This window comes from Dermacentor albipictus, chromosome 8 (genome assembly GCF_038994185.2).
Source record: "Dermacentor albipictus isolate Rhodes 1998 colony chromosome 8, USDA_Dalb.pri_finalv2, whole genome shotgun sequence".
Lineage (NCBI taxonomy): Eukaryota > Metazoa > Arthropoda > Arachnida > Ixodida > Ixodidae > Dermacentor > Dermacentor albipictus.
The window spans coordinates 21,494,145-21,517,752 of NC_091828.1; the positions used below are offsets into that span (position 1 = coordinate 21,494,145).

General features: G+C 45.4%; 1 protein-coding gene across 1 annotated transcript in view; it reads right to left on the minus strand.

The window, feature by feature from the left end:
• The window catches only part of defl (Integrator complex subunit 7), a 136,586-nt gene that overhangs the window by 26,100 nt on the left and 86,878 nt on the right, over positions 1-23,608 (minus strand). Inside the window, exons 11-17 of the mRNA XM_070523139.1 lie at positions 22,585-22,761; positions 19,446-19,586; positions 15,722-15,916; positions 12,415-12,518; positions 11,919-11,987; positions 8,706-8,856; positions 1,950-2,048 (exon numbers count right to left, since the gene is read on the minus strand). Of these exons, the coding sequence (XP_070379240.1) occupies positions 1,950-2,048; positions 8,706-8,856; positions 11,919-11,987; positions 12,415-12,518; positions 15,722-15,916; positions 19,446-19,586; positions 22,585-22,761 (936 nt within the window). The remainder of the gene's footprint in view (positions 1-1,949; positions 2,049-8,705; positions 8,857-11,918; positions 11,988-12,414; positions 12,519-15,721; positions 15,917-19,445; positions 19,587-22,584; positions 22,762-23,608) is intronic.

Here is a 23,608-nt window from a genome sequence, read left to right on the forward strand (position 1 = left end):
GCACACAGTTGATTTGGTGTGCAACCAAAATAAACGTTCAGCTGTGCTGCTAAGTGCCCTCTCACATAGCAACAGACGAGCACCCTCCCTGCTTTCCAGTGTTTTGGAAAGCTTGGTCAGCGGCTCAGATACGCAGCTTGCAATCACTTTAAACTGCAAGCCATGCTGGTTGTACAGCTTGCACAAAGAACGTGGTACAAGGTAGGTCAGAGAGCTTTTTTGTATATCAGCATTCTGGCCTTGCCAATGAACTCCTTCACAGTGTTGCTTTTTCATGGTTGCACATTCTTTCTTTCCGACGCTCTGCACTACGAAATCTGCAGTGTCCAGGCAGCACTGGTTTCTGATCACGAGTACTGAGGTGGGCTGATTACTCCTCCACTGGCATTTCACAGCAGAAGGATGCCTCGCACACACATAAACTTATGTGTGTGCCTAGCCTAGCGGGCATTAAATCGCCTAGCGGGCATTAAATCAAATGCGGCTATAACTTTGTGCTGCCAAGCTCAAGGTCAGGGGTTTGATCCTGGCTGTGGTGGCCGTATTTCAATGGCGCGTGTATGCCCATGAACTTAAGATTTAGGTGCGCTACAAGAAAACACCAGGTGATCAAAATTATTCTGGAGTCCCCCACTATGACATACCTCGTAATCAGATTGTGGTTTTCGCACATAACACCCCAGAATTTAATTTTAATTTATTAAGTCAAACAAAACTTGCTTTGCTTACACTATGGTTGGGCTGGTCGGCACAGACAAAACTTGAAAAAAGAGTTAGGATTTCTTGAGAGCACATTGTCTGTGCCGACCAGCCCAACCATAGTGTAAGCAAAGCAAGTTTTGTTTGACTTAATAAATTAAAATTACATTTCGTTTGATGTTGCTGCTCTGACATTTTTTAGGTTCAGCTTTGTTTTTTCGATTGCACTTGGCGTTTTGCACATCCAAGCCAGTTGAGAGTTCATGCTCACGTAAATGCTAGCCTGTAAACATCAAAATTCATAAAATCTAACGAGCATCACATGGAAGAAAGAAAAGGGGGTAGGGGACACTCATTTATATTGTCACGTAGTAGTGATGCTGAAGAAGGCAGCCAAACTGTGATTATAGAAACTAGCATTTTATTGGGCGAACTTGTGCCCTCAAAAGGAGGCTACATTCAAAGAACAACAATAGCGGCGAACACACTTGGCAATTGTTGAAAATTTGATCAACGGGTCAAGCGCGTCGGCTTTTATACATCAATCGTCGAATGTTCCAGACTAATCGCTGGGACCCGCGCGCCTTCCACAAAGTTCTACATTATTCGCATTGTGCACAGATGCAATCAGATTCCACAAGGTTCGGACACAGACAGTGGATGGAACCATCGATAACATTCCAGAAACTTACCAGACATGCAAGCGCGTCCTGTGCTGGGCGATAACATTTGTTAGGCGGTGAAACGTGTCGCCCGATGAAGACAAGTGCACGTGTCAATATGCAGCCACATTAGCAGCAGCAAAATTACAACAGGAGATACTGACAAGATACACATTGCTTTTAGATCACAGTGACTTTTCTAGCGACTCTGCTGTTGCCAACTTCACCTGCTCAAGAAACTTTTTCAAATAAACTTGTTTGATGCAAGTATATTCTGGCCTATATTGTAAAGGTACCCTCTCAATTTCTTTTTTGGGGGGCATTTTCTTTTTTTGTAATCCTGTGGCGCTCTATCTTTCAAGAGCATCAAAACATTCCTGCGAAAAGAATTTTTTCTTTCATGCAGTTTAATGTGACATTCAGAGCCAAATTTATGATCCTTCCGAAAAATTCGGGAGAGTTGGCAGGCATGCACTTGTGCTGTCTGTCACTTGTTTTCTGGCCTGTTTTGCACTGCTTGTGGTCACGTTAGCACTGCTTGAGTGACAAAAAACTTGTGAATGGAAGGATGTGGCTGTCGCCCTGTACCTTGATCGTGGTGGCCTGCAGGGCTTGGAAGAAGAAGCGTGGCAAACACGGGGCCACCAGCACCAGCTCCTGGCTCAGCCGTTCCACCAGCTGCACCTGCTGCTCGTGCGACACAAAAATGGGAGCGAGCTGTTCCTTATGCCACTGCGCTTGCTAAGGAAAACTAAGCTGTGCGTGCCGGAAGCACAGGTCAATAGAATAAGTGGATACTCACTCACCAATATTCTTTAGAGCACTGCACTCACTCGTATTCAATGCTCACTCACACTGCTACTTGCGCCCAGACATGCTTGCCAACATTCATTCACATTCATAGTTGATACTATTCACCCTCACTGACACGCCCGCCCACGTTCACACTCACATCCACTCACGCTCACCAGCGCTCACATTAAAGTTTGTACTCGCATCCATTCACACCTATCAACAGTCGCTTACATTCGTCAAATTCATCGTCGCTGACTTTTGCTGATATGCGTGCGTTGACCGGCACTCGTGCCTGTACACTGCCACGTCCAATCACACCCTTCGTCACTCACTCGCACTCTACCCCACGTCTGTGAAATCCGTGTGGAGCTAGTGCACTGACCTATGCACAGAGTACACGAGAGAGCAATGGAGTGGCAGCTGTCTGCTCCACAATGGTTAGCTGTTCTATGCACAAAACCAAGATGGGGTGGTTGGCCTGGAAGATGGGAAGGAACTACAAGTTTGCACAATTTGGTGTCCCTGAAGGGATACTAAATAAAGATATGAAGAAATAAGGAAGGCATCGAAATTCGACTCAAATGACGGGATTGCTCCTATACGCAGTATTTATTGCATATGCTTTTGAACAGATGGCTCTATTTCTGGAAGATTGTGAACGCATGGCAGTTGCACGCCAGCACGCACATCATTGTTGTGACATCGTGTGTGCTGGCTTGCAGCAGCAGCAGCAACCGTAGAATTTCTTACAATAATTACTATACTCCATCTCACAAACTGGTTGCACCACTGCCGAAGGTACAATCCGTGCACATGCAATATCTGCAGCAGTATATAGTTCCAGGTGTAACTGGCTGATTATTGGCTACATTAGAGAGCTTTATTTTTGCTCACGATACGGTACAGTGATACATGTAGCATTTTCACGTTATGACCTTTGCACATGCACGTCTTATACCAAGAATTACTGTGGCAGTTACTCCCAGTAACCGTAATAGACACCCTAAACGTGGCAACATGGTATCTGTATAGTGCTGAACACCCACTTTGACTCGAATTCGTGCTTTTTACTGACTCTCCGCCCTGTCAGCAGAAACGAGTGGCAAAATCTGTCATTGCTAAGTCACATCTCAAGCTGAGGTCAAATCATTAGGTATGTTTTGTCGTATAATTATTGAGATCGGCTGTTTGTTTTCACGCTGCTAGGACTGCAAACACGGCACCAAGCCGCAAAACTGGTTTGATTTCTAGTCAGCAGATGGCGCCACAGCATTAGCAATGGTGATGCGTTGACGATACGGAACGCTACAAAAGCCTAATTGTTCACAGTGATGAAGGGTCCTACATCAAAGTAAGTACATATTTGAAATCGGCAAAAAAATCCAAATAAGAGTGCAAAGTTTCATTAATATTGATGAAGAAGATGATGAACCTTATTTCAATAGCTGTGTCCCCCCTTACAATCTTATTAAGATTTTTGTGCCGATTTCAAATGTGCTATAAGTTTTGTTCTAGGTCAATTAGTTCCTACAATAATTAAGATCTTACTTCCATTGTTTAGGGCCACAACGGAAAATAAATGGCACAATAAAAATTTATTTGTAAGGCATGTTTAGATGCCTTACAAAAGAGTAAGGAATGAAGGATAGCAAGCACTTTTTTATCTGATCATTAATAGATATTTTACAGCCCATTGAATACAAACCCACAAAATGTGGCAACCATGTCACAGAAAATGTAGCAAGATAATTAATTTCCAAAGTGAAAACAAAAAAAAAAAATTTGCTTGCAGAGTACACATTAGGCTCCATACCGAAAAAAAAAATTTAGTTCCATCTGTTCTTGGTGTTGAGATATCGAGGCCTGAATATTACGTGGAGCCCAGAATTTGTGTTTTGAGAAAAGTACAAAAAAACAAACAGCATTAAATAAGAGGGGACATGGCATCCAGAACAACCATTTTTGATATTCGCTCTTGACACACAAAACCTTCAGGACACATCTAATTTTGTGTGCTGCTTACAAATATAAAATTAAGATTTTTCCAATGTCAATAAAAAAAGTTGTTACAATTATTTTCATGTTAAATATTTGGGATGATTTGCAAGAAACCTACTGCAACAAGATAGATAAAAGTATGCAGGTATGTTCCCGGCTGTTCAATGATTGCAAGTTAGTATTTGCATGTTTGTATCTGTGCTTTAGCCAAAGTTATGAAAATTTAATGCTGCAGCTTTACAAATGTGAATTCTTGTTAGTGATTTCTATAGGATTTCCAAATATTTCAGTGTCCTTAGATACTAAATTATAGTTTTTGTGCACTCTCCAACTCACCAGCATTATGAAAAAAAAGAAACAAGAATGACGAGAATTGAATGAGAGAAGGGACACAGTGTGCCGATCTCAAAATTAGGAGACTTCAAAAAGCTATATACTTGAGAAAAACATAAAAACTAAAAATACTGGAAAAATATAAATTCCAAGCTTCAAAACCGGGAAATAATAATGAATGTATAATTAAAAACACGAAATTATTCAGCTGATGTTGACATTAGGTGCATGCATAGGCTCATAAGCTCGTAACAGAATCTGGAATGCACGAACTCGCGTACGCGCGGGAATAGGCATCAGCACATCGTCTGTGGTCTCCAAAGTAAAACTACACGCGAGGGCAAAGGGCAATGGTTAGATTCGCTGCTGCATTATTGCCGATGCGGTATGAGATTGCGCGACACAGTGACTTATCTCCCGCGCGATCTCATCGGCACATCTGAATGTTGGGACAACCGCCTCTTTTTTGCTGTAGGAAGCAGAGAGGGCTTGTGGTTCACTTCTCGTGGACGCGTGCTCGGTTTCAAACTTTTTATCTTTTTGAGAGGGACAATTTGATCAGTTTTCAAAGCAGACCCACTGGCAGGCTAGAAGACGAGCTCGTCTGCTAGACCTAGTTGCCATAGAAACAGCCAATCACAAGGCGCCTCTCAGTGTGCTGGCGCACTGAGCCATCGGTAAGGCCGCATGCATCGCGAGCTTCGTCAGACCACCCCCTGATTGTTTCCAGGGTGTCTACCAAGTTGACATTGCCAAATTCCCTGAGTTCTCGAGGTTTTTCGTGAGTGACTTTGCAAAATTCCCTGAGAGCTTTGTTCTGTGCCAAGATGGGCTGACACCATGTCGCCTGATCCTGTCACTCTCAAGTATGTTTAAAAATAAGCAAACGACTTAATACACTTTGAATACTAAGGAGTAGTGTTCATTTTATTCAAAAAGAAACAGAAGGGAGGGGTAAGTAAAATACAAAGCAAATAAAATATATTCGAAAGAAATGGAAAAGCACATTGCAAATCAAGTTGAACATTTTCAAATACGAATAAAAAAAGATGCATAAAGAGCATACAGAAGCAAACATTTTCAAATATGAGCTATTTCTATCAACTGATAGCAAGCTCAGTGGTATGAGGCCCGAACTTTGTCACAACTGAGATTCTCTCTCAACAGCTGGTGTGTCAACCTCAACTGTCCCGACACACTCTCAGCCCGTGCACAATACGTCCATGTTATGTTTCACTGCTTTAAAGAGTTTATTTTGGCTTGGATGAGGGACACTTGCATCTCAGCTTCAGCCAACACTTTGTTTCTTGAGCTCAAGCTCCCTCAAAGAAGCGGCGCCACGCTTCCTTTCCCATTCATTCCTCAATGCGTCGGTCCTTTCTGTCCTCACGTTCCTTCTGCTAAGCGTTCACCCCACGGACCATTTGAAGCATCCTCTTGGTCAGCTGTACAGTCATCGTCCAATTTTTAGCACTCTCTAGAAGCCGGAAAAATGTCCAAAAAATCAGGCAGTCGAAAAAAAAATGAATGCGCGTCTTTTACTGCCCTTAAAGGCTAAACTCGTCGCAGGCACATCTGAAAAAGTTCTGGATGCCTGCCAGTACACTTATTAGGCATATCGGTGCTCGTACTGCGACAGGAGACGGCAGGTGCACGCATGTATAATGAAGGAATACATACCGTTTCTCCTGACAACTGCTTCTTCCCATGCTTGTAATGCTTCACCGCAATACTTTCGCATATGCTTTGCCACGTAACACTGTTGTACTTAGGCGAAGCTAACTTTCAAAAACCGGCATTTTGCAACGACCCTGTTTTCCGAGCTTCGAAGTCAATCGCGATACAAAGGCGGAGTTGGTGCCATCACTGACAGCAGCAAATTCTTTCATTGAAAAAACACGGCACCGAATGGCAAGAAGCTTAATAGCGAAAGTCGAAGCAGTTTGGCCTAGCGTTGCCGCGGTGGTGGCTATGGCAGCCAGCGGATCTGTGTGCCAGAGTGCTGGTTCGAGGTGGCAAGATAACCAAAATGGCGGTAGTGGTGGCTTTGACTAATGCTGTTTCGGACCTACAGTCAGGGCAGAAAGTCCGAGAAATCGAACGGCGAAAGGTTCCTGCGTCCAAAATTTCACACATTCTTATAGATTGACTCTAGAGGTACGGTGGTGCCACGAAGCCATCCGAATGTCGAGCATGTCCCAAAAATCGGGCGTCGGGAAAATATGTCATTGACTGTACACTGGCAACTCTTCCAGCCAACGACACGGCGTCAAAGAGGATTCATTACGATTCCTCTCTGTTACTCGAGCCAGCAATAGCGTGACTTTCCTTCCCTTTCAATAAATTTACAGCTAATTTTCCCTGATGTAAGCACAAATTCCCTGAGTTTTCCCCGAGTATATCCAGACTATTCCAAATCCCTGAGAATTCCCGGTTTTACTGTTTGGTAGACATCCTGGTTTTATGTTTGCGATCTTTCTATGCGGCCATCATCGGCAAGGATGCGGGGAACTGAAAGGCGTAACTTTGAGCTTTCGAAAGACACCAAGGTGGTGGCGCTCAGCGGTGGGAAAGACGAGAAATAGCCCCATAAACTCTGGTGTTTCTGCACAATTTTGAGGTCCTTTCTCGCTATTATGCTGACAAAATAATTTTTTTCTGACACTTAGGGTGCCTTATTTGGGCAAATCGTTTTGATACAGTGTAAATTAGGCATTATAGATGCCCAAACAAGTACTTCGCAAAATTCGATTTTTTTGCAATTTTCAGTTGTTAAAACCTGTGTCCCCCATTAATATTAATGAAAAAATGGTGAACATTATTTTAATAGCAGTCTTAAGTGACGCACGCAGGCGCTCTGTGTAAAGCACGTAGTTTATTATAAGGTGTTAAAATACGTGCGTCGCTACTGATTGCAGTGGCACCGCACCTGTTTTTCATCCACCCTCTCCCAAGTGACTAGTTACCACAATTGATATCAGTTGGCCAAGCAATGCCATTAGTTACCCAGGTCACGTTATCGACAGTTTTTCCAGCTTTATGGTGAAGAAATATTGTTTGTAATAGTTGGAATGTTGGTTAATTTGTTTCTATAAAAAAAAAAGGTAACAAAAAGAGAATACACAATGAAAATGTATCACTACACTGAAGCACTTATGGCACACAGCAAGTGTCGTCTGCTTGTGTTGCAACATTCTCTGTGCTGACGCAAGCCGCGCAGTCAGTGCTGGTCTTAAGCGGACTGGGTCTGGGCGTTTTACCGGATGAGCGGACGTGCAAATATGAACAACCTGCACGGTGCAGCCACCACAGAGCTCAACCAGACAAACACAGAACTAATATAGCAGTAACCAAGTGCATTCTACTTTGCTGATGGTATAAATTTTGGGCAGGTGCATAATCGTGAACACAGTTTTTTTTAACGTTTAAAATGTTTTACACTTGGTTACAGCAATAGTAGCTCTGTGTTTGGCTGGTTAAGCTCTGCGCCACCAATTGGCTGCACCATGCAGGCTGCTCACGTTTACGCTAAGCCCCTTCATCACAGCGGCAGTACTATCGAAGGTCTACAGTTTACGCCGCCACCCATGTGCCAAAACGCCCAGCTCGCATGTGGTTATCAGAATACCAGACACACTCAGCACTGTGATAGAATGCTCGAAACGTGCGCAGCTTGAATAGCACTCTATAGAGACTGACAGCCAGGCAGCGGAGAGGTTGGAGAGGCTTCACGCGCTGGCTCCGAGACAACCGGAAGTAGATGAGATGATGTCGTATCATGCCGCACCGCCAATGAAGGCGAAGCTGAGCCCTGATCATTCGGCAAACGAGTTGAGGAGAAAAAGTCTGGCTGGGTAGTAGGGTAACTTGTAATCATCTGTAGCTCTCTTAATATGAGATGCTTCACTTAAACTGTGGCATTAATGTTTTACTGTAGTTGTACCCTATGCGTCTACAAAATTTGCCAGACCAATTTAGGGCCCCTTTAATAATGATCATCTAGAGTGTTTCTTTTCTTCAACCCTCTGAGCCCTGTACTTCCAGCTCATGAATAACATGCGCATTATCACCGTGATATAACATTCCTGACAGGAAATTAGACACTGCACAGTTTTCAAGGAAGCAAACGTAAGCCAGACAGACGACAATTATTGTTTCGAAACAAGGTACACCCCGGAGGGTGTAAACTTTTTTTTATAGTTTACAGAAAAGCCTAACCTGTGGAGTGAGAGTGTTCTGGTGGCGCAGGTCACGCAGCCAGAGCAGCCCCCGATGCGCCGCTTCCAGGAGCCGGTGTTCACTGAGCGAGGAGGAGCCAGAGCTTGGCTGCTGCTCCATCCACATTAGGCTGCCACCCTCCTCGTTCGAGCTGAAGGGAAGACCACAAAATAGAACTTAAAATGCGTGCATCAAAGCGTTAAGTTGCAGAGCTACTACGGAATAATAAAACATTTATTAAATATGAATATTCTACGAACCACACAAAGGTAAATACTGATGACTTCCGTTAATTCAACCATGACGATACCAATGAGACAATATATTTGGCAGGAATAACAAAAAAAGAGAGGCATAAAGAAACCAAAACATATGGCAGTATATTTAGCCTGATTCTAACACCTTCCAGACTCCAATGCACACTATTTATGGATTCAAAATAGAAAACTAACCTAAAAATGGCATTAGGGTTTCTAAAGAAGGCATAATTGAACGTGCACCCAATTTTTTTAATGACAAAAACATATACCTCCAATTCTGAAAAAAAAAGACGGAACCAGCAAACTTTACCTTCCTGGAATTAAAATGCATTACTTAATGCCCATCATCATCACTCTATAAAGAACAACAGCATGTTGCCCTCTGTACCAGTCCATAGATTGTTTGATATTCTACATTTATCAAATGACTCTGCAACAATATGAAACAAAACGATTGCCCACATCCAGACAAACCATTGTGTTAATTCGTCCTGTGATGTATGCCCTTCTCCAGAATGCCAAGAACACATGGCCCAACTTGTCGCTAGCTTAACATGTAAAATGCTTTAGCATTTGAATGTGCTTTTGTAAGCAAATTGAAAGCAGTGCATTATCATATGCGAGAACTTGTTCTGTCGCATGGAGGAAGGAAAGCATAAGAGAGGCCCCGGCCAGCACAGACGTATTGTGGCAGAAGTCCTGTGCTGTTTTTCGCAAAGCAGCACTGAGAGTGGTACCCTAGACGTTGTTGCCATAGCAACCGCGCTCCTGAAGCCCTCGCTGCTGCTCTAGGCCTCTGAAAAGTGAGGCAGATTTTTTTTGGCTTGTGATTGTCACACAGCAGATTCTGTTTGCGAGACAACCTGACTTGGGAGCATGGTGTATAAGCTTGAAAGTTGTGTTTTGGGTCTGTGAGTGTAAGTTGTCAGTCAGCAACTGACACACTCAAGTAGTCATAGCATGGGTCTTTGTCGTCGTCTTCAACATGCCACAGAAAAGCACAGGAGCACATCTACTTCACTAAAACAGTTACAGAAGTTTCGTAAGCTTTGTTCTGACATGCGTCAGCAGCACACACTACCGGCGGCTCGTAGCAATGCAAGTTCAAATTTCCCACCTTACTGCTTCAGCGAGTTGATTAGAGGCGCAACGGGAGATGGCACACCAACATGGCTGCATTTCTGGCTTCAAAAATGTGACATCAAGGCCTCTCCTATTTTGTTTCTTTCCTCCATGTTCTGTTGCCATGCATGGTTTCCATCTTGTGATGACAATGGCAATGACACTGGCTAAGTTGGCTCTGATGGCAGACTGTTGTGTATGCCATGAACGCAGTTTTGGTTCTGTATCGGATTGCATTACTTAAGCAATTCTTGCATGAATTTTCTTTAAAAAAAACAACAACAAAAAAACCACCTATTAGGAATCAGGTAAGCACTGTAATAATTCATTGTGAGCTATCGTATTTGCATTGAAGCTAAGCTTCCCTGGGACAGGCCAGAAATAGCAGTTTTTGATGGCAGATGTGTGTGCGACCCATTCATTGTACCCTAAGTGCCATCAAGACACCAGTTGCCGGTGGTGGACTCACCAATAAAGGCGCACGCATGCTGACTATCCGAGTTCAAATTATCCAGCCAAGTCTAATTTCAGGATTGACAATGAAAGTTTTGACCCATAGAAAGGCATAGCCGCCGGCCCTTCAGTTGTGAACGAAGTGCCGAAAAATTAAATTGACTGGAGTTAAATTAGGAGAAGTGAAGGGTATACTAGAAATAAAATATGCAAGTTTCTAAATGCGCAATTAGTCAGTACAGATATCACAAACAAAAAGGAGCAGATGGGGCCGAATTTGAGGTTCCATCAGTTGACTTGTTTATAGATATAAACTTTTGTTGATATCTACGTAATGCTAAGTGTTGTGTGGGTCGTTGCAGCACGAGACACAGAAGTCCACCGAGCTGGTGGGGCTCCAGCGGCCCGGCACACATTTTGTTGTTTTCCTATTGCGTGGTATTTTAAGAGGGTAACACCAGATGCCGCCAAAGTAAAACGCGATGCCCAAATGCACCGCTTGCAGCATGGAACGGTGGTACGTTTTGATTGTCGCCTACTAAAAGCGTGCAGTATGCTACCAATGGTACTACGGACCCCATGCTGTAAAACAGATAGGTGAAGATGCTTATCGCAACAGGTTTGGCGGCGATAGCTGTGTATGCGGCGAGCGAAGGCCCAGGCGGAAATTTGCTGGTACCGGAATAAGATATTGCGCGCCATTGTTTTCACGTGTGACGGGCAGCTACAAAGGTACTTTGTTTATTCGCGAGCAGCTCGCACCTTTTCTTGTTCGTATGGGATCTAGTGGCCGAAAATGTATACAATCGCAGTCTGCAGCAGGGAACGGCAGCACGTTTCGGTTATCGCCTATTAAAAGAGTGTGCTACGCTTCCGACGGCACTACACACTGTGAAACGGACAGACGAAGATGCTTATTGCAATAGGATTGGCAGTGAGAGCTGTGAATGCCATGTGCGGCTACCCCGATGAAGATTTGCTGGTACTGAAATGAGAAATTGAGTGCGCGCCGGTATTTTCCTGCAAGATGGGTGGGCGAGTATTGGCATGAAGCTGCCGCGGCGGGTAGTTATATACTTTCTCGATTGCGCGCCTCATGCATTTTCTTGTTTATACGGGATCTAGTCGCTGAAAAACTTATTGTACAATCGTAGTTTGGCAACATACTGAACCTTGGTGCCAAAAAATTAAATTTTACAGGAACATTTGAATCGGTAAAAATAAGCCTAACTCTACTGGGTCATTTCTTGTGTTCTCGATTGTGAATGTTGGCGCCGAGAAAACTGATGTAACGGCAATGTATTAAAGAGGTTCTACAGTTTCCTTAGCAAATTAGGAAACAGATTTCTTTTTTTTTTACTGTTCTTTCTTCACTCACTTGATGCCCTGGTTGTACTGGGAGATGCGGTCGATGGCCTGCATGACCAGCAGGCTATTCTGCTGCAATCTGGTTTGGGGTCAGGGGTCAAGGAGCCAAACCTACAACATGCCATCACAGGGCAGATAAACGGTGGTCTCTTAGTGCAAGAGGATGGGTGCCAAAGGAAGGGAAGCACAGTCAAAGATGGCGAAGAACTAGGTGGTATGATGAGAATAGAAAACTTGCAGATTTGGAATGGATTCAACTGGTGCAAGAATGGTGTAATTAGAGATCACCAAGAGAAGCCTCTGGTGCTGCGATAGGCCTAGGCAATAACGCCAACAGGTAGCACTTCTCTTTGTTTTGTTTCTTTGTCCTCGTCTGGTGCACTACCGTTAACTCAAGAGGACCTAAGCAAGCTGCTTTGAACAAAGATTGTACACACAATGGTCCCTCTGAGAATGCTTCACACAGCTACAATGAATTTGCTCAGCTGTCAGTCAGGCAAGGATACAGTTGGACGTTGCGCAGTGTGCCCGGGTCTGCGTCGAACAATGTCTGGTACAACACCCCGTACTGGTCGGCAAGGGACTTGAAGTCACGGGAACACTTGCGCAGCTACGGATAGAAAGAACAAACGGTATGGCTAACATGGTCAATGTCAAGGATCAGAATGTTTAAAATGTACAAGTATTATAAATTATGCTATCGCGTAAAAATAAAATGTCGTTGGAAGTTAGTACTGCATGTGCACTGTGTTCCTTCTCTGATTCCACGTGCTAGTTGCGCTACATTCGTGGCAAAGTGCCAACATGGCAAAATCACAACTTTGGTGCTTGCCTCAGCTAAGGTCAAAGTTCTGAACCTTCTCATAAACAGAAACGTATTGCATAAATCTGTACCACTTGCGTCTAATGAGAATACACTTGAACCTCGCTATGAAAGGCGATATAACGAAATAATGCATATAACAAAGTAAATTAAATTCCCCTTGAAAGCTCCATAGAGATCCATCTAGTCATATCCTTGTTTTAGTGAAGTGAAATTGTCTGACCAATGGATATGAGAAACTAGATTCATCTCGAAAAGAAAAAAAAAAAAATATAGCCGACTGCTGCGCGCCGAATACGTCGCTTTCCGGGGGATTTGGCACTTGTTCGTTGTGGCAGTTCAAAACTTCAGCGTCCCCTCTTTGAGCACGTCATAGAACAACATTAATATTTGTCACCTCTGCACATAGCTGCGCACTTACACACAAGCAGGACCTCGCTATCGCACCTCTTCACTGACCTCTCTCTCGTGCACACGCCTGGCTGTGCGAGACGTGCAGCAATGCGAAAGACACGCGGCAGTTTGAAACATTAGAGCATTCACTTCTACTGCACGCAGCACCGGCAGGTACAGCTGGGCGTGGCCTCCGCGATCTCCCTGGCGCAATCTCCAGGGTCACGCCCAGGCCGTGCTTTCACTTCTCCCTCTCGCTGTGGCGCGTTGTGTGAGCCGGCAGCTGGACGTGACCTCCAAGTTTGCGCTGGCATTGGTGCAATCTCAGAGGCCACAAGCAAGCGTGGCCAAGTTTGCTGGGTTCCTTGAACACACAGCGGAGTGCTGTGTCGTGTGCCCTATGCTGCTTGGTCGCAACGAGCCAAGCGGAAAGCGGACACAAAAGAGCATCACAAGGGAACAGAAGGCCGCCATCCAAAGGGTGTCATATCAAGTCGCCTGTTGCACACGACAAAATTTGTGTTGTTGTATGAAAATTTAATCGCATGCGTGGCTGTGTGTGGTTCCGCGGGCCACAAGGCAATCTTCTCGTTTCCACGATTACCATTGTGCACCCCATTGGGTATATATGACAGTAAATGACAATAATGTATATAACGAAGTAACAGATATAACGAAGCAATATCGGCTTTACCTTCTACTTCATTATAACGAAGTTTCAGTATGTTTGTGCATTCAGTGTCAGGATATGGAAATTGGAAGTGTGGTGTAATTAAGCAGGATATACGGGATGACAAAGGAAATGACAAGTTGAACATACACTCCCAATTGTTGAAACAAGGACACTTAGATACCAGACACGGTGAAAGTTGAAAGGCAATGGCCAAAATGCAAGTGTGTATAAATATGACAACTAATAACTGCGAGTGCAAAATTCTTTTAGCCCAAAGAACCAACTAGAAAAAGGGGGCAGAAAAAGCTACGTCAAAAAAAGAAAAAAAGAAAGGAAGTCACGCGTCGGGATGCCAACAGATAAATCGTACAGCTTTGCAGCAGCGCCACTTGCCCCACAGTAAATATATACAGTAGAACCTCGCTGATACGTTCCCGTTACATGCATTTTCGCAGCATCAATATTAGCAACTGAGAACACAAGAAGTGTCCCAACAGGGTTACGTTCATTTTTTACCGGTTCATACATTCCCGGAAAACACAATTTTTCGGCACCAACGTTCAGTATATTGCCAAACTGTGATCGTATGATACATTTTCCAGCTGGTAGATGCCGTGTAAACAAGAAAATGCGTGAGACGTGCGCAATCGAGACCAGTCTATAGTTGTCCGCCTCGGCAGCTTCACTGCAATACACGCATGCCCATCTTGCGTGAAAACACTGGCGCGCACTCAATTTCTCATTTCAGTGCCAGCAAATCTTCTCTGGGGTCGTCGCACATGGCATTTACAGCTATCACCGCCAACGCTATTGCAATAAGCATCTCCATCTGTCTGTTTCACATCACGTGGTGCCGTAGGAAGCGTAGTGCAGGCTTTTAATAGGCGATAACCGAGACGCGCTGCTATTCTCTGGTGCAGGTGGCACGATGTGGGCATCCCGTTTTGCTTTGGCAGCATCTGGCATTGCCACCCAGCTCGATTTCATTCCGGTTTGCCTTCGCCCTCTTAAAACACCACGCAATAGAGACAACAAAATGTGTCTCGGGCAGCTGGAGCACCACCATTTCAATGCGCGTAGGCACATCGTGCCACCATGATCCGCGTGATACTTCACATTACGTAGACGTTAACAATAGTTGAGTCTCAATTTTTTTAGTCATTTCGGATTGTATGTTTTCTCGGCTATTACGTTTTTTTCTCGCGGCTTTTTACAAAATGTATGAATGAGGTTCTACTGCATAAGGATGGCTAAAATTTCTGACACCTTACATTTGACTGTTCAATTATACAAACTCCGACCACTGCAACAAGTCGAGCACAAAGAGCAATGTTTTTAATACATCGCCAATGCCTCCTCAAAACTAAAGGTTGCAAAGCTTAGTCGATCCAGTAGTTGTTCACCACGCTCGAACCGCAAAGCAAGCGAAGCCACTGCATTATAATGGCTTAATTATCATTTCTTGTGTGTGTTCGGCAAGTCCAGCAGTTTATTTACGTGTTAAATTGCGACATGGTCTTGGGCTATTTCTTTGGCTACTGTAACGAATTTTCCTTGCTGTGATCGCCAAGTGGCTTCAGAGAGTGCCAACTTCACACCCTCAATGTGTGCGATGACAACAGCAGTGATGAAGTGGGGGATGTGCAAGACACCCAACTCTTACGAATAAACTACGATGGAAGTGTAGGTTACCTCTTAAGTGACAGGTCATGGAGATTAAGTGCATGTACCGACCATACTTTTGTCTACCTGTAATCGCAGCACGACAACAGTCGAAGTACCGACTGACTGGCTCGCATGCAAGCTTAAGTGCACGAAGCAATGTGATGTACAATGTACAAAATGCCAAGCTTTTGATTCTGCTTTGAGGAAATCACAGTCGGGCAGGAACTGAAGTTGAGTGCGGCATAACAGTAGCTGTCACCTGTGCCACAACACGTCCGCACTTCTGCAGCTCGTCCCGGGTGGCTGACGCGACGGAAGCGGCAATGGCTGGCGGGGGTGCCGTGCGGAGGCAGCCGCATGCCTGCAGCAGCTGGGCGTGTGCCCGCACCCCCTCGCAGCGCAGCCGCACGTACTCCGCCTGGAACTGCAGCGCATGCGCCGGCGTAGTGGCCGCCTGCACGACAGACCGGGCACAAACACGGCACTCGTGAAATTCATTTTACTGACATTCTGGACTTCGTGTGCCAGAAGCACGGTCTCACTACGAAACCTGCCGTGCTAGAAGACTCCAGATTAATTGGGCCCTTTGACGCACACCTACATCTAAGTACACTGTCGCTCTTGCATTTTGACCCCTGTCAAAATGCGGCTGCCGCAGCTGGGATCGATCCCGCAACCTCAGCTCGGCAGCGCAATGACACAGCCACTGGGCAGCTGTGGCAGGTACGTTGCAATCGGACTTGTAGACATTTCTGTGCACAGCTATGACACGAGAGCGTCTTTCCCACATTTGCCCTACCACTTTGCACCTGAGCGAGCTGAGAGAGCGAAATCTGGGAACTCTTGCTACCCGAAATTTGTGTTTGCCAAGGTACTACGGAGGATGACGCACTTTACTCCGTCGGTCCCTAGGCGAGCTGCCATGTCCACAATGTGACCGTGAATAAGTACTCCCTAAATAGATTCGTTCTTCGTTTATATTTTGTGGCACCACGAAACAAACCATTGTGCTTATTGCTGCGAGGTCATCAGTTCGACTCGTGCGTCTGACAGACCTTCTGTGTTCTTTCCTTGAAATATTGCTGCATTATTAAAATTTCACCTTTGCTTAAACCTTTTAGGCACTGTAATTCTGTTTTGAAACACACAGATGTTGCTGACCCCGGCAGTAGTGTAGCTGGCAAAACAGTAAGAAGTCCACCGTGAAGTAGCAAACCTTATGATACTTGTGACTCAGTGACACATGCTCAATACTGACAACAAAACACTGATGTTTCGCCATTACAGACTGTATTGTCTGCTGTGATTCTGTTTTGATGGAAGTTCAAGCGGCAGTCAAACAGACCAAAGCACATCGTCCATTGTAGTAGCCAGGCAAAGGCAGGCTTTCAGAAGCAAAACTCCCCAACAAACATCCCCAGATATCTCTCACAACACTTGCGCAAAGGGTCGGGCAATGACGAGAAAGAATCTTTCGTCTGCGACAATGTAGTGGCATATTTCAGGCAAAAGGCATGAAAACGACAACACACAGGCATATGCAAAGTGCTTTGTGTGCGTGTCAGTCTATCTGTGTGTTGTCATTGTCATATTTGTACTTTTTGCCTGAATATGCAAAAACAGCATGCCCAAATTTACATCCAAGTGACATCCACACAATGGCTGCAATCCAAATGCCAATGATGCAGATATCTTAGCAAGAAGGGACAAAGAAGGGGGAAAAAAACATTCATCAAGAAAAATAAATGCGAGTCGGCAGCTTCATCTTGCTTCCTATCTGTGCTGGTAGGGAGGGGGCTCTTTAGTCTAGGATGCCTATGGACTTGGCTCCCCACTGGGCCCGCCACACCAGCTGATGCTGGTCACATGGGTCCCAAGCTGGACAGCCCAGCCTCCCACTGTTCGGGGTGGGACTTACAATGGGGAGATGGTGGCGGTATCTGGGCATGCTTGGGTGCACTCATGGATGCATACTCATGCGTGGACATTTGAAGGTGCACAGTTTGGGATGAATGACATTACATGAGCTTAAATGCTGGAAAGAATTGGTCTGCAGCTACTGCCATGCAATGACTGCTTTTCTAGTAAGCAAACCATAAGGAGATCTGGATAACATCTCGCAAAGAGAATCTGATCCATTCGTTTCATGGTTTGCTGCCATCCCAAGCTTTCAGGGCTTTTAGTGACTCTTCCAATCCTGCTTCTATTTGTAATATACCTTTTTAAGTCTAGGCTTGTCCATATATTCAATATTTTTGAATATTCAATCAAATATCATGCTACAGTCATTGACCTATTTTCCGGAACTCGTGGGGACCAAAAAATAGTCTAAAAAGTCGAACAGACCGAACAATTTGTTCACAAAAAAAAGAAAAAAAAAGATTATTAGGCTTAGAGTGGCATAAAAGAAATCTAATAATGCTCTACCTCATACGATGCTTGGAAGCGATAAGATTTGCTTGGATTTCTGCAAGAGCAACGACTCCGTAACAGTCAACGAGAGTGTCACTACATTGGTAATCTCCATGTGATCTCCATTAGTGGAGATCGCCATGGAGATCGATCGAGGAAACGAGCCACGTTACTTTGTACACTTCGCCCCACTTTGCTCTCGCGTAGGCACAGGAGGCAGCGCCGATCACACAAATGAACACACACAAAGATGCGACGTATCTGAGACGCATTGGCTATGGAAACACCAAGTGCAAAATAGCAACCAAAAATTTAAAAAAAGAAAAATAAAGAAAACGAAAAACTGATCCCACAATAAGTGACTATGATGATAGTGCAGGCTAAAATAAGAAAGTGCTGTCCCCTAGAAAGTATTGTTGGCTAAGGAAGAGCAGGCATGGCTTCCAAAACAGAAGAATGGCGTGTGCCTCCCAATCTTGGAGGTTATGGCGCAGGCAACTAGGAGCCAAGGCTGGCCAAGCCAGTGGATAATCCAACATGGCGGCCTCTAAGATCGGGTAGCGTGGCTTAGAATGAGCAATTTAGTCCAGGAAATTGAACTTTGGTGCCAAAATTCGTCCGAAAAATGCATTAGCTCTATGGGAACCCTGACGGTGCCTTTACGAAGTTCAGAATATCTATAAAATTCAATTCTTGGAGTCGGGAGGAGCCGTCGGCTACTGTATTTGATATTCACGTTAGCTCGATCTTTAGTATTAGAAGATTTCAAGCTACCTGAAATGAACGAATGTGTACTTTTTTGTTTGTACCTCGCAACCCAATTACAACAACGCAAAAAGGAAAAGAAGTCTGCGTGCGTAAGCCACAGAAAGAACTGCATACATCGATCAAATTAATTTTTTTCTAAACACAGTCTCCATAGATGGATGCACGAGTTGTCCGCATCGTATCTTCGTCCAGCGGCTTGGTTCCCCTTCCCTTCAGCGACGCTGATGGCGGAAAACTTTGCCCTAATGGTGTGTTCACATCACGAAACTTGTTATAGTGCGAGGCACCACACAATATTCGACGACAAAATGGCCGCATCCAGACTGGATCTCTCATTCTCAATATAGCTAACTGGATGTTTACAACCGACAGCAGCTTCGGCTCCCATTCTCTTCGCTCTTTTGCAATCCTGCGCTCTCACTGACTTGCCACACGCAATGTTTTTTTCTGACGAGGAAAATCAGTCTCGGAACGATCGGCGTGATAAGGGCTTTTTTCAATCGTGCCACGTCGTCGACGTAGATTTCTCGGTGGCCGACGCTGTCTCAGTGTGAACGAGGCACAAAGGTGGTTTCACCGCAGTGCGGGCTGTGCTACGGAAATTTGTGCTGCCATGAAACCACACCTCAAGACGAAATTCGGATATTCGCATAGCGGACAGAAGTGGTAAGAACGCACCAAAGGCACCAGGTTCACTGTACGACAAAAATCAGTTCGTATTCTGAAGTCTCTGTACACTACCACAAGAACAAACAGATGGGTGGACGGTGGGAAGGCAAAGAGCAGGGCCAGACTTGCAGTACCTTGAGAGCCGAGATAGCCCGCACGTAGTGGGTGAGGGCGTCCGTCAGCTGCGCCTGGCCCGTGCGCACCAGCAGGTTCTCCTCGGCTCGGCACAGCTCGGCCAGGCTCACCAGCCAGAAGTGCAGCTGCTCCGAGCTCACCTGTCGGGGGGAGCGCACACACGAAAATGTTGCTACACACGCTGCGCCCTTTCGGCTTCTTTCCATTTCGGTATGTGCAAACGTGCAATTGCGGCACAACAATGCCCAAGCTCCACATCAGTGAGGCCCGGAACAGATTCCGTTCTCTCGAACTAATGACTGCCAGCACACAGAGCAATGAATTGCACTGCACACTGACTGCAGGGAGCCTGCAAAGCAATTCACACTCTCTCTAGTGTGGGTACTGTTCTCTTTCACTGGTTATCTTGACCTCATAAGCAGTCACGTGATGTGTCAATCGGGCTACTGTTGGGGTTTTTAACAATCCATTTCATTTACTCTTCTCCTTGCCTTTCATCACTGGCTTGAATGTTCTACTGTTACCATTGAAATCAGTAACTTTCTACAGTGGATGTCTCAGGGGCCCTTTAATTGAACAGCATTACATGCCCATTAAGTTATTGGCATCTGACCGTGTACCAGTTGTCATTCCATACATTTGCCGTCAAGCGAGGAGCTCAGGAGCATGGGCTCCACTGCAAAAGTAATGACAAATGAGCCAGGCAAAAGCTGTGCTAGCATCCAATCAAACTGAAGTGATGGCGTACCGTTCGTCATGACCATTACTTAAAAGAGAACCCCGATGACCTCATGCCTAGGCAACTTAGAATATTGCTCCTCGTTCGCCAGCGCCACATGCGCTTTTTGCTAACTGCTAGCACAGCCAAAACGCAAAATAACCCCGAAAAGAGAAGAAGAAATATCAGTGACCATAAAAAGAAGCTTCAACCTGCTTCAGCTTCAACGAAATGAAACTTTTGATGGTAGAGAACTCTGCCCTGAATGTGTTGCTTCAGGGCAGTGCAGACACACTGCCGTGAAACTGCACCTCAAAGTGAAATTCGCACTGCCGTTAATCCACACCTCAAGGCGAAATTCACATATAACCTAGGCACACGATTTTACCATTAAAATTTATTAATTTTTCGGCGTGGGTTATACCCCTCAAAAATACAAAAAATATTAAAAACACACGAAAGGCGTCAGGCAGGGAGATACGATCTCTCCAATGCTATTCACAGCGTGTTTACAGGAGGTATTCAGAGACCTGGATTGGGAAGAATTGGGGATAAAAGTTAATGGAGAAAACCTTAGTAACTTGCGATTCAATGATGATATTGCCCTGCTTAGTAACTCAGGGGACCAATTGCAATGCATGCTCACTGACCTGGAGAGGTAAAGCAGAAGAGTGGGTCTAAAAATTAATCTGCAGAAAACTAAAGTAATGTTTAACAGTCTCGGAAGAGAACATGTGGGGATGCGCGACCCTCGCGTCTCCTGTAGTGCGGCTCCGCCGCACACGCGGCGGTCCAAGTGGTACAGGCGCAGTGCGAGAGATGGTGCTAGTGTTGCGCAGCCGCGAGGTTACTTGGACGCCGAAAGGAAGGCGCTTGCTCTCTTGGGTTCGAGGCAGGGAGCGAGACGTGCCGCGCCGCACGTGCAGCGGCCCTCTTTCCCGGCGGGTCGGGCGTGGCGGGGGACGACTCCCGCGTGCGTGCCGACCGATGCTTCGGCGAGACCCTCTCGCCTGGCCGCCTTCGAACGTGCCACGATTCGCGTGACTATACACGCGAACGACCAGGCGTTGGGATCCAGCATGGGGCGAACATATTCGCTCGCTTCCGGTCACGGTGAGTCGGACTTCTAGATTTGTCCGAACATGCGCCCATCGGCATGTTTTGTGGATAGCAACTCGGCTAGCAGGCATTGATGTATGAAAGGTGCAATAAATGCCCTTGTGATTGTTTGCACTACTGAATTGTCGTTCCTTTGTCCCAAGAGTACGGTGTGAGATCTCCCCACATCAGACCCCACAAACAGCAATTTACAATAGGCAGTGAGACACTGGAAGTCGTAAGGGAATACATCTACTTAGGGCAGGTAGTGACGGCGGATCCGGATCATGAGACGGAAATAATCAGAAGAATAAGAATGGGCTGGGGTGCGTTTGGCAGGCATTCTCAGATCATGAACAGTAGGTTGCCATTATCCCTCAAGAGAAAAGTATATAATAGCTGTGTCTTACCAGTACTCACCTACGGGGCAGAAACCTGGAGGCTTACGAAAAGGGTTCTACTCAAATTGAGGACGACGCAACGAGCTATGGAAAGAAGAATGATAGGTGTAACGTTAAGGGATAAGAAAAGAGCAGATTGGGTGAGGGAACAAATGCGAGTTAATGACATCTTAGTTGAAATCAAGAAAAAGAAATGGGCGTGGGCAGGACATGTAATGAGGAGGGAAGATAACCGATGGTCATTAAGGGTTACGGACTGGATCCCAAGGGAAGGGAAGCGTAGCAGGGGGCGGCAGAAAGTTAGGTGGGCGGATGAGATTAAGAAGTTTGCAGGGACGGCATGGCCGCAATTAGTACATGACCGGGGTTGTTGGAGAAGTATGGGAGAGGCCTTTGCCCTGCAGTGGGCGTAACCAGGCTGATGATGATAAATCGCCAGTTTCGGTTTCTGAGTGCAAATCGCACTGCAGGGTTCATAGCCAAGATAAGGGAAAGAGGAATTTGTTTACAGTCGCCCACTAATTATTACACCTGCTCGGTTATTCAAACATCAATCTTGCAGCTGCACCACGATATCCATTGAATCATTGTATAAGTCTCAGATGCAGTAAGGTAGTCTGGCTTGATCTTTTAAAAATGGCGGCCATATAGACAGTGCAAACCAGACACACAGAACTTTCAAAAAATGCGAGAACTCCCTCATACAGCTTGGCCGTCTTTGACGTACAGGTTACCTCGATCTGGATGCACCTGTAAAGGTCTCTTATTTCAACTGCAGAGAGACACAGCACAGACATATAGCACACCCTTGTTGGAGAAGCCCCTCGGGTATTCTTACTACAGGCAAAAGAGTTTCATCACCGCATCCACATTGACATAGCTAGGGCAGTATATACTGCCTCAAGAAAGTTGGTGACTGACCTTATTGGCAAGACTGGCAAAGAGTGGTGCAGCGGCCGCGAAGTGCCCGTAGCGGGTGGCTTGCCGTGCAATTTTGTACACGCTCCAGGCATCCATGCCTGTCAAACCTTCGTCCAAGGAGACGGGAACAGAGCCTCTTTCCACACCTGCCTGCAGCACGAGTGTCCACAGCAACACCTGCATGAGAAAAGCTTTCATGAAACAAAGCCCATGTTAAACTCTCACCTTTTGCCAAATTAACAGTGAGCAATCAATTCTTTCCGCATGGTTGCCAGCATTCAAGTAAATTTTGCTATGCAAGAACAGCATGAGATGCATAACAAAGCACTAATGAAGCACATGCATACTATCCAGACTTAGGAAACGCAATTTCTTCAGAGGCTGACGAACTTACATCCCTCTGACTGATTGAACGTACCGACTCTGAAATTCTGCTGCCTTTAATATCTCTCTTAAGCCTTGACACCGAGATTTGTAGACTGCCGTACGACTGTAAAACTACAGCCTACAACCACACATGTGATAAAAAAGGCCAGAAAATAACCGTCAAGTCCAAGTCACCGAATGATACTCAACCAAGTAACTGTATTGTTCCTGTGTTTCAAAGCTTAGCAATTCCCGTATCTACTCGTGTAAAGCCTGCACCCTGACACTGGAGCGCGAAAGCTTGAAAAGTTTCACTTAGCATCATGCGTGTACCCACGTGCCGGTTAATTTCTGTAATCTGTTGCTAGGTGGCGCCATTTCCAGTACTGCCAACACAACATCATCATTGTCGTGACCATTATCATCGATCACCAGATGACGCGGCATCACAGAACACCCAGAAGCAGCGTAGATGCAGTTTAATTCAACCTCTCCAACAGTCAGCACACTTTGGCAGTATCAGGTGCACTGCAAATCATTTAGCTGTATCGTGCTCTTAGGCGCTTGAAAAGAACGCTGCTGCAAAAAGTGTGCATGTGGATATTGAACGGGTGGTTCCATTTGAGATTATCGTCAAGAGCTTCAAAGTGATTGGGAA